Raw genomic sequence first — 11,442 nt, 5'->3', positions numbered from 1 at the left:
TTTGTATACATTAAACAAAGTAACCTCTTTCAATTTAACCGACAAAAAAAAAAGAAAATATCAGCTTTTATTTTCTTGTTTTATTTAATTTTTTATATCCGGCTTTTACAATTCATCCCACCGATTTTAAGTTAAAATGATTTATATATAAAGAAAAAACACGAGTCGTCGATTTTGATCTGCACTCTTTTCCCCTTCTCTCTCTCTGTTTTAAAAAGGGTAAATAGATTTCTCCTCCATTCACAAACTCGCCAGCTTTAACACACATCCCACGGCAAAGAAGATGATGCTGAATATCTCATAAACTAGGCTTCTCCACAAGCTATCTATCTTACACGTTTCATTCGCACCGACAACAATCTCAGGAAGTCTTGCATCTGATTAACCAATTGTAGCCAGCAGATCTCTCCAGATTCATTCTATATCTGTACGTTTTTGCTTTTGTTCATTCCGACAAAATCTACTTCTAGTTCCCTGTCTTCTTTGTTTTCGCCAGATCGGGTGTTACTTAATAATCTGTTAATATTCCCCTAACAATAAATATCCTAGTTAAAGAGTTAGTGTTCGGTCTCCTAGATCTCTTTAATGCTTTCGTTAATCTTACGGATCTTTATTTAATTACGTTATTAAGGAAGGATTCATCTTGCTTCCACCTGAAGACATCACTTTAGTATCATTGTCTTGATTTGGATCTGGTCTTTACGTACTTTATATGTTTTATCAGATCAAAATAATGGCGATCAAGTCTGATAACAAAACAAGAAGCTCCGTTCAGATCTTAATCGTCTTCAGCCTCTGCTGCTTCTTCTACATCCTCGGAGCGTGGCAACGTAGCGGGTTCGGCAAAGGAGACAGCATAGCCCTCGAGATGACCAACAGCGCCAGCGCAGCCGACTGCAACATCGTCCCGAGCCTAAACTTCGAGACTCACCACGCAGGAGAATCAAGCATCTCCTCAGCGAAGGTCAAAGCCTTCGAGCCTTGCGCGGCGCGTTACACCGACTACACGCCCTGCCACGACCAGAAGCGCGCGATGACGTTCCCTAGAGAGAGCATGATCTACCGCGAGAGGCATTGTGTACCCGAGAACGAGAAGCTTCGCTGCCTTGTGCCTGCGCCTAAGGGATATGTTACGCCTTTCTCTTGGCCTAAGAGTAGAGATTATGTTCCTTATGCTAACGCGCCGTATAAGGCCTTGACTGTTGAGAAGGCGATTCAGAACTGGATTCAGTATGAAGGCGAGGTGTTTAGGTTCCCTGGAGGTGGGACTCAGTTCCCTCAGGGCGCTGATAAGTATATTGACCAGCTTGCTTCGGTTATACCGATGGAGAATGGGACTGTTAGGACTGCTTTGGACACTGGTTGTGGGGTAATAATAATGTCTTTATGTTTGAGGCTTTTGATGTTTTTTCGTTAGTTTTTGGAACTGAGTTGAGATGTTTTTTTTGGTAGGTTGCGAGTTGGGGAGCGTACTTGTGGAGTAGGAATGTGCGTGCAATGTCTTTTGCACCGAGAGATTCACACGAGGCTCAGGTTCAGTTTGCGTTAGAGAGAGGTGTTCCAGCTGTTATTGGTGTTCTTGGCTCCATAAAGTTGCCGTACCCAACACGGGCTTTCGACATGGCTCACTGCTCAAGGTGTTTGATTCCATGGGGAGCTAATGGTAAGACAAGTTTCTACTTCTTTACCAAATGATTAGGCCTGGGATTTTGAAACCGAACCGAACCGCCAAACCAATATTTCATTTGGTTAGTTTGGTTCGATTCGGTAAATTTTCTAAATATTATACCTAGTCCATACCAATAATCCGAACTAACCAAATTTTGAACCAAATAAACCGAACCAACCGTATTTATCTGAACTTAACTGAATTTATTTGGAATTTTAACAAAATTCAACTAAAGTCTAAACGAAATCAAAAACTTCGATAAGATTTTCAAAAACCGAATTAACCGTATTTTTCCGAATTTATTTGAATTTATCCGAAATTTTAACAAAATTCAACTAAATTCTAAACGAAATAAAAAAAATTTGATAAGATTTTCAAAAACCGAACTAACTGTATATCGAACCAAATTTTATTTTGGGTTAATTCGGTAAAATGTTTTTTGAACTGAACTAACCGAAAACCGAACTAACATGCCTATAATGAACTGAACTAACATGCCTAAAATGATCAGTTTCTTAATAATGTTTTGGTGTGTTTTAACAGATGGGATGTACTTGATGGAAGTTGACCGTGTGCTCAGACCCGGCGGCTACTGGATCCTATCCGGTCCCCCAATCAACTGGAAAATCAACTACAAGGCTTGGCAACGTCCCAGGGAGGATCTCGAAGAGGAGCAAAGAAAGATCGAGGAAGCCGCCAAGCTTCTCTGTTGGGAGAAGAAGTACGAACACGGCGAGATCGCCATCTGGCAGAAGAGAGTCAACGACGAGGCGTGCCGCTCAAGACAAGACGACCCTAGAGCCAACTTCTGCAAAACCGATGACGTCGATGACGTCTGGTACAAGAAAATGGAGGCGTGCATTACGCCTTACCCTGAGACAAGCAGCTCGGACGAAGTGGCTGGAGGTGAGCTTCAGGTTTTCCCTGATAGGCTCAACGCGGTGCCTCCTAGGATCTCTAGCGGTTCGGTCTCTGGCGTCACGGCTGATGCTTATGAGGATGATAACAGACAGTGGAAGAAACATGTGAAGGCTTATAAGAGAATCAACGGTTTGCTTGACACGGGGAGGTACCGTAACATTATGGATATGAACGCAGGGTTTGGTGGGTTTGCTGCTGCTATCGAATCGCAGAAGCTTTGGGTTATGAATGTTGTCCCGACCATTGCTGAGAAGAATAGGCTTGGTGTTGTGTATGAACGTGGACTCATTGGAATCTACCATGACTGGTGGGTGGAAGATATACATAGACTCTTCTTCTTACAACTTAAGCTTATTGTTTCTTGTCTTGATGGTTTTGTTAGGTGCGAGGCTTTCTCTACGTATCCAAGGACGTATGATTTGATCCATGCGAACCACCTCTTTAGTCTTTACAAGAACAAGTAAGTGTTTGTCTTTTTTTTTAAACACTTGTCGGTTTTTGAGACTGGTAATGGATGAAACGTGTATCTTTTTAGGTGCAATGCGGATGACATTCTCCTGGAGATGGATAGGATTCTCCGTCCAGAAGGAGCGGTTATAATCCGGGACGATGTTGATACATTGATCAAGGTGAAGAGGATTATATCTGGAATGAGATGGGACTCGAAGCTGGTTGATCATGAGGATGGTCCTTTAGTTAATGAGAAGGTTTTGATTGCTGTGAAGCAGTACTGGGTCACCAACTCCACTGCGTCTCATTGAAGTATCTTTACTCATGGTGTGAGCTGACATTTTGATCTTATGATAGAGCTTTCGAGCTACACTTCTCGTCTTTGTTACACTTTTCTTAAGTATTCTCTATTTATTAATGTAATAGTTTATATTTGTTTCCCAATCCAAAAACTTGGAACTGGTGTATTATCATTGAATTCTCAACTTTATCATCACCGAGTTATGCTCTAAGAACTTTAAAATGTATAATGCATTCCCTATATACAGACATGTTAAACACAAGGCTCTCAACTCCAGTTAGATGGACGAGCTTCGACTCAACCACCTATTGTATAAAGCTCCATTAGCGCAGGGACAACGAGCTTGTGGTGCTGAAAGTGGATGGGTTTGCATAAGAACTTGCTGTGATGTATATACCGTTGAATGAAGTATTGCCATGTGTAGAGGAAGAGGACTATCATGGCGGTCATTCACTTGCTAGCTAGAAACCAATAAACCGAACCTGACCGATGCTTAGCAGTTGGTTTAAGGAACACAATGTATAAATTGTTAATACATTTTTTGTATTTATGTATTATAATTTGCTTAGACAAAATTGTTATTGAGCAATTGAGTCTTGTAAAGTGTAAAGTGTGAACATCAAGAAATTGAACTGGATGTTGAGTCTTGTCTATGAAAGGCTATGACTCAACTTGCAACTCTTTGGTTTCATCCTTCATTGAGAAACTGAGACTGGTCTGTATAACTTTCTTAGCTCCTGAAAGGAACACAAAGACCTATAAGGAACAAAGATAATAACATAGAATGAAATCAATTCTTGTAAGGGAATGTATAAAGCACCTTTCTCTGGATTCTTCTTGATGGAATCAACAACTGTTGATTTCCAATCTTCGTACTTAGCCTCCTCCATCTTCTTGTGTCTTTTGTAACAAGAAGACTGCAGAAGCACCAATTCATATGTAAGTACCAGTAAACGGTCAGAAGTTTGGAACAAATAGATTACATGAAAGAAGTTAATAGCCATAAAAGTACCTCATCATCAGATGAATATCCACCATCGTCTAGTCTCCTCTTTCCAGGTAACACATCAAGCAACTCTGAGAAGAATGTTGCACATAATCATATTATTTTAATCGATTGATATATATCTCCAGACAAGATAAGTTGATTAAACCATACCTCGGTTTCCTTTAACATCCTTTGCATCTTTCTTTTCCTTGGAGACCCCAACACAGTCAAAGCAAAGGTCTGTCATAGAGGTTGAGACCTGTTTGATCAATCCATGTAGCTCTAAATCAGTACATGTGCAATCAAGTCAAGCATTATTGTGTCTGAATGAAAAAAAAACAATGTCACTCACACAAGAGAACTCAGATTCTGATGTTCCACAAACCTCGATCAGCCTAAGCTTATCAACCTTGAGCTGCAACATAGAAAAACAAAAGATTGATATTCAGATACATTACACAACCCAAAAAGGTAACTCAGAACATCCACCAAAAAGGAAAAAAACCGAGGTATTAAATTACCTTCTGCTTCTTAGCACAAAGATAGAAAGCAGCAGCGGTAAACACAGGTCTAGTGAAGTCAGCATTAGCTCGTCTTGATGCTGGTAGTGATGCAAGAAACCTCTCCTTATAACTAGAAAGAGAGAGCAAACCAAAAGCGAACATGAAAAAGAGTTTCTATGAGGCATTTGATCAAACACATAGCATGCAAAACATCTATGGTATGATGACATCGGATGATAATGAAGAGATCTTACGAAGATAGTATAGTTTGCACGGATTTGATAATCCTAACGCAGCCAAATTGAATTGCCAATTCTTTAATATTGAGCTTAATCCTGAAATACACATCAATTAAGACAACTCAACCAATGAAATATTTATACTTAAAGTGGAAAGAAAAACTGGAAAAGGAAACCCACTTGAACCCAATAACGTTTTGGAGGCTATTGAATGATCTGGTGTACGCCTTTTCCGACATGCCACTCAACTTAACCGCCGCTTGTCTGTCGAAAATAACCTGCAACCTGTAATAGATTCCGTGCGAGTTAAGCAAAAGCAAGCTACTTCACAGTTACCCAAAATGAATTGAAAATGATCAATTAGCGAACATTACCGAGACGCTGCGATTTCGAGACATATCACAGCTTTACAGATCTCACCCTGCGATCGATACAAGCAAATAAAAGTAAACCAATTTAATGAATCAAAATTAGAGATCGATCAAGTTGTAGATTCAGCATCGAACTGTCTTACAACGCCGATGATGGATGAATCGAACTGAGCGTCGCAGAGACGGCGAATCTCTGCAGCTTTTCGGACCACAAGGTTGTTGTTAGAGAGATCAAGCTTTCTAGCTATGTTGGAGATATCCATATCTTTATTGCCGGTGATTGTTGAGATAAAAAAAAAGAAAAAAGACAAGATCCGAGTGAGATATTTTCAAGAGATGTCAATGGTAATAAAGCTTATGAGAATTGAGAACTGCAGCTTAAAATAAAGATAAAAAAGGTTGCTAATGTTTGGCGGGACTAACTAAAATTTAGCCGCGCTTGAAAATTTGTCTTCGCTCAAGCCTTTCCTAAATGGGCTTTAAGAAGGTCTTGGTTTGGCCCATATAACATCCATATTATGATCAACGTGACTAAACTAAAGTCATCTGAATAAAAATTGTAGAAAAATGAAGAAAATAGGTATTTAGTTTTTAATTTATTTATAACTTATATGCGGATTATATGTTTATGTTTCAATTATTAGCAGAATAATACTTTATAGTTGGTTATAAAGTACAGGACTAAAAATCAATCATCAAATAGCTAGCTGAAAAAGTTACTAATAATTTTGAATAAATTCAGATTTAAATTTTTTGAGGAATAATGCCTCAAGCTTCTTGTAAATGGGGTTCCAAAAAGCCTTGGTTCGGCCAATATAACATCCTGTTTTTATAAGAAACATGACTTTAGAGCTTAGTAAACATGTCGTAAATAAATCAATATCCAAAATAAAACACAGCAAAGGAAACGAATGTATATTTGACTAACGCCATCAACACAGTGTTTGTTCGCTTTTACATCAACAGAAAAAAAAACAAAGCAGAATAAAACAAAGACGAAGTCTTTTTGGTTGTTGTTGTATACAACTGATCAAGCTAAATAGCGGTAAAGTTTCCGGTCCGTATTATCCCTTTCCAAGAAATCACGTTCAATGAGAGACTCGATCCTCTTCTTTATCTCCGTCGGGTTAGCCAGGAACCGTGGCTGCAACTGTTTCGTCACTTCCGCTATTATGTTGTTGTGGTCCAGTATCTTCCTCGACTTCATGATCCTCACTATAGCTGCTTCAATCTGAGGCTTCCTGTCTTCCTCTACTCTCTGTCTCGTCTCTTGCTTCTCCGGTTCTGTCTCCTTCTGCGCCACCACCGTTCCAATCTTCACTTTGTAAAACTTGCTCGTGAACTTGTCGTTCACAACAAACAAATCATCCTCTCCTATGTCTTTGCTCATGGGTTCTTTCTTTATCACGTTTTTGCCTTTCACACACGCGAGCGACTGCAAGCAACGTTTAAGCTCTGGTGCGGGGATTTCAGTAGCCTGTTCGATCTCCTTGTAGCTGAGCCGGTCTGAGTTGTTGAACAGCATGAGGACACACATCTGGAAAGTAGACACGTTCAGTTCATGTTTCTGACCCTTTCCAAATACGGCTTTGATGTCTGCTGTGCCCATGTTAGTCTGCCAGGACAGTCTTCTACCGGTATGGGTTCCAAGGTAATAAGAACGGAACTTCTCACAGAGAACCGAGACTTCAGCTGGTAGATTACAAGGTACTGCAGGCTGTGTGGGCCAAGAACCAGTTGTGAGAACCTGAACGGTAAGTGATGGTCCTTCTGAAAGCTCAGGGTGGCTGCCGTAAAAGCCTCGCATTGTGTCCTCTGAAGTCTTCATGTCAGTGAACATGCCTTCTAACTTTGAAGTGAACTGATATCCACACTCGGTCTTCAGTTTCACTATCAGACTTTTCTCTGCGTCATCCGACACGGTTTTGCCAGAGAGAAGCCTTTTAGCCAAATGCTGCTTGTAGTACTTCTCAAACACGTCTTTCTCTTGCAAGTAGCGGAACAGCATCATCACTTTATCAAGGATGACCTCCACATCCACATCTGCGATACCCTTGAGTCCTTTCCTTAGCTTGTCATCAACGAACAAGGAGATGAACTCAGGAGAACGAGTATTCAAGTTGATGAAATACTCGAACGAAGAGTTAGACGCGTTCTGAAACGTCTTATCATTGCCAAACGCAGTGCTGATGATCTTATCATACTTATCCCTCTCATCCAATAAACGCTGCACGAACTCCACCGGATCCTTTGACTTCTCCGGATCAGTAACCAGTTGCTTCCCCATCTCCCTTAGATGCGAGGTCATAACATCCCTAACAGTAGCAAGACCATTGGTCACCCTGCGGAACAAGTTGTACATCCTACCCAAATCCTCATACTTATCGTTCAACAGCATATTAACAAGACCAGAATTCTCCATGTGAACCAGCCTCTGCATGTGGTTAGCAATCATCTCTCTCTCAACCACACTAGTAATCTTGTCTTCACTCTTAGCATCCAAGTAGTGTCCCACCCTATCTATCTCCTCAGTCAGACGCTTCTCAGCCTTCTTCAAATAATCCCCACAATCACAACTCTCAATAAACTCCTGAGACTCAACCTTGTAAAACTCAGAAGAAGCCTCCAAGAAAGGCTTCTCGAAATCATCCTGATACACAGACTCACCCAAGTCCATAAACATCTTAGTCACATTCCTCACCAACCCCCTGTCAATAACCTCGCCAGTCCTCTCCTTGTAAACAAGATCAAGAAGCGTGTTTAGAAGCCTCGCGTGTATCTTAGGCGAATGCACTACATTATCCCTCCACAAACTAAGCCCCATGGGATGAACATGAGGCTTCTTAGTGCTCTCGATGTAAGTCCTATCCATATACATGAGGATATCACGTATCATCTCCAACGCCTTGTTGTGCTCGTTCCACTTCTTGTTGAGCTCCTCGAGAAATGCTCCTCCCTGAGCCGCCTCGATGAGCCTCGCCTTCTCCTTGAGATGACCAGTCATGGTGGCGATGAACCCCGTGTAGAGCTTCTCGCCGAACTTGTGGAGAACCATGTTGTACGCGTTTCTGGAGAGCCAAAGATTCAAAATCAATCCAAATCTACGATACGAAACGCTGAGAGATAAGAGAGAGAGGAGACCTGTAAAGCTCCTCGAAGCTGAGACCGCTGGCGTCTTGATTGTAAATCTGGTGGATCGCGCGCTCGAGAATCTGCCAGGTTTTGTCGGCGTACTTGGGATCCACGACGACGCGGTGCTTGAACGCCTCAATCTGGAAATTCCTCTTCTTCTGGTTACTCATAGCGGCTGGAGACGAAGACGGACCTGAATCCGAGCGATCACAATAATCAAATCGAGCGATAGATCGAGGAGATCGGAGACTGACCTGAGAGAATCGGGGAAGGGGAGACGATCGGATTAGGGTTTGGGATGTGTTCTTGGCGTCCGCGAAGAGATTTGGGGGAAAATATTAGAATAACGAAAAGTTGAAGGACAAAGAAGAGATATATTTTTTTTTTTTTGGTAAGGATCATATAGAAGAAAGAGATTTTAAGGTGGAGGTTTTGTTGAAGATTGATAGGAAGGATGGGGCGGAAGCAAAATCAATAGAAGCGGACTCTCCGTTGCTCGTGGGTTTCCGGACCATATAGTATATATTATTATTATAAGTTTATAACTATAATTGACATTTTTTGTATGGTTTTGTGTTTTGACACGTTTGGTTAAAACAAACCTTACCCACTGATATTTTAATTTTAAATGATATTATGAAGGAATAAACTTCATATCTATCATAGAGTTCATGTACTTTTTAAGAAAACTAGAGGTTTTACCCGGGCTACGCCCGGGATTATACAAATATCATAGTATTTAATATATATATTGCACATATACTACATCTATGTTATAAAAATAGAAATAGTAAATTGAATTAGATATGAATAAAACTCACAATCTATTGATTTTACTATCTAAAATATGTATGGAACGATGGTCAAATGTAAAATGAATAAGAACTTCGTTAAATCTTAGTTATTATCCAAAATATACTGTTACATATTTACGTTACTATGAAAAAAAAGAAAAAAATTACTGTTAATCTCAATTGATTCTTTTTTTTTACTTTAAATCACTAAGCTTATAATTTTTATTTACAATTTAGTTCAAATTTACAGTATTAGAAAATATTTATGGTTTTTAGAATCTATATGAATTGAGGCACATTACCTAAAACTTGTATCACCTCCACAATTATTGGCGAACCGTTGACCGTAATCTAAGAGGAGGTAGTTTGGTTCAGTGTTAGGGTCTTGTTTAAAAACATTATCTAGAACTTGTATCACCTCCACAACTATGATCTTTTTAAACCCAGTGTGATTGTAAACAACTAAACATAAGCATAGTAATTAATCACAATTGTTTGCTATGCTTATCTCAGGACTCTATTGTTTTTTACTTAATTAGACCACATGCTAACTGTATTCATAATGTTTTATCGCTTATATAGACAAAACTAAAAGTCAAAGATTTTCTTGAAAGAATAAAAAAATGAGTTGTCTTTAATTTATCTGATTTACCTATTCTCGTCGAGACAAATAATTTTCTTTTATTTTAGAGAGAACGAAAAGACATGTTCATTAGTAAACCTCTTATAAAATATCTCAATAATAATAATAAATCAAAATATCTGAATTAAAAAAACAAACAAAATGAAATTGAGAAGAAAATGACGAAATAATGAAAGAGTTTCTACTCTATTGATAAAAACAACTCATTTAATATTTGTCAAATGTTATTAGTAAAATTTAAAAAATATTAAAATTTATTATTGAGAAATTCTGGAGAGTTTCTTATTACTGATTGATTGTCTTATGCTTTCATACTCCATACTTTTTTTGTGATTGTCATATGGGATATAAACAACAGTTGTTATAATCATTCATAAATTTAGTTCCCTGTAATTGATTTTTGTTAGCTACCGAAAGTTGGAAAATAACAGTTGTTATAATCATTCATAAGTATTCATCAATACTACCAATAGTAATATAAAAAGTAACAGAAAAACATATAATAATTTATAGAGTATGTTTCATAATATTTAGTTTAGTCTCAGTGAAAAGTGATATCAATATACATACACTATTTTTTGTTATTCTTCTTATAAATCTAAGAAATCATATATTATGATGTTAAGATCATGTCCGGATGTGCCACATGGAAGCCATATTTGCCGGAAGCTGAACTCGTTCGTCAGCTATATCTTTGGCTTCCAGCAGTGTTTTGAAATCCATCCGGATCCGCTGTTGAACCGGTAAATCCGGCGATCCAGAAAAAATCTGGTTTGGATTTTGTGAAAAACTCAATATTTAGAAATTCGCAAAAACTCATTAAAACCCGGAACTCGATATTGGTTTGACCGCCGGTTGAATCAATAAATAACTTTTACTTTATTTTTTAGTTTTTAATTATGTATTTAGATTATGTTTTATATTCTAAGTTTCCAATTAAGAAGTTAGGTTTTTCCTTTTCAGTTTTATATTTGTGGTTTTTAGATTTTGATGAAAATTTCACAATACCACCTAAAGAAAATAAAGTGAACGATAGTAAAGAGAACCAAAATTAGTTGATGTGATTTGGTGTTTGTTTATTTCCGTTATTGACAATTTATTACAATGATCTTTTATTTTTGATTTATTTTTTATTTGAAGTTTAATTTATTATTTACCTTGTTAGAGAAAATTTTAAATTGTATAAACTATTTTTTGATATTTTGTATGTCAAATGAAAATAAAAATATAAAAACTAAAGTTAATTATTTTCTAAAGGTTCCAAACTATTATTTTATGTTTAAAAAAACATTTAGAAAATATTAAACTTTAGTTTCTATATTTATAGTCTCTTTAGCTCCATAGTACTCCTTTCATATTAAGTATGGCATGCTGCAGTTCAAGAAACCAAAAAAACACAACTCATATAAAGAAACCAACAAAATAAAAAGA

The 11,442-nt window shown here is 38.1% G+C and overlaps 3 protein-coding genes across 5 annotated transcripts; 1 reads left to right on the top strand and 2 right to left on the bottom strand.

Moving 5' to 3' along the window:
- Positions 1-170: 170 nt before the first annotated feature.
- Positions 171-3,563, top strand: LOC103835617 (probable methyltransferase PMT2). The gene is made up of 6 exons (XM_009111799.3): positions 171-427; positions 725-1,369; positions 1,453-1,663; positions 2,213-2,897; positions 2,973-3,050; positions 3,126-3,563. Exons 2-6 carry the CDS (start codon positions 734-736, stop codon positions 3,349-3,351), a joined length of 1,836 nt encoding a protein of 611 aa, XP_009110047.2. The 5' UTR covers positions 171-427; positions 725-733; the 3' UTR covers positions 3,352-3,563.
- Positions 3,564-3,841: 278 nt separating this feature from the next.
- Positions 3,842-6,096, bottom strand: LOC103835616 (origin of replication complex subunit 6). The gene is made up of 10 exons (XM_009111798.3): positions 5,586-6,096; positions 5,446-5,492; positions 5,252-5,356; positions 5,087-5,167; positions 4,851-4,962; positions 4,682-4,744; positions 4,501-4,588; positions 4,354-4,418; positions 4,162-4,258; positions 3,842-4,078 (listed from the first exon to the last, which is right to left on the bottom strand). The coding sequence occupies exons 1-10, from the start codon at positions 5,703-5,705 to the stop codon at positions 4,002-4,004; spliced, it is 855 nt and encodes a 284-aa protein (XP_009110046.1). The 5' UTR covers positions 5,706-6,096; the 3' UTR covers positions 3,842-4,001.
- A 235-nt stretch (positions 6,097-6,331) lies between these two features.
- On the bottom strand, positions 6,332-9,110 carry LOC103835615 (cullin-3A). 3 transcript variants are annotated; one of them, XM_009111797.3, is made up of 3 exons: positions 8,825-9,110; positions 8,584-8,767; positions 6,332-8,510 (listed from the first exon to the last, which is right to left on the bottom strand). In XM_009111797.3, exons 2-3 carry the CDS (start codon positions 8,742-8,744, stop codon positions 6,473-6,475), a joined length of 2,199 nt encoding a protein of 732 aa, XP_009110045.1. In that variant the 5' UTR covers positions 8,745-8,767; positions 8,825-9,110; the 3' UTR covers positions 6,332-6,472. The 3 variants fall into 3 exon arrangements, with proteins under 3 accessions (XP_009110045.1, XP_009110043.1, XP_009110042.1); XM_009111795.3 differs by having other exon boundaries at positions 8,584-8,749; positions 8,829-9,110; XM_009111794.3 differs by having other exon boundaries at positions 8,829-9,109.
- Positions 9,111-11,442: the final 2,332 nt, after the last annotated feature.

The sequence above is a fragment of the Brassica rapa genome, chromosome A08 (genome assembly GCF_000309985.2).
Source record: "Brassica rapa cultivar Chiifu-401-42 chromosome A08, CAAS_Brap_v3.01, whole genome shotgun sequence".
Lineage (NCBI taxonomy): Eukaryota > Viridiplantae > Streptophyta > Magnoliopsida > Brassicales > Brassicaceae > Brassica > Brassica rapa.
The sequence above is the reverse complement of the archived record's forward strand: the minus strand, read 5'-3'. Positions and strand labels throughout refer to the sequence as shown.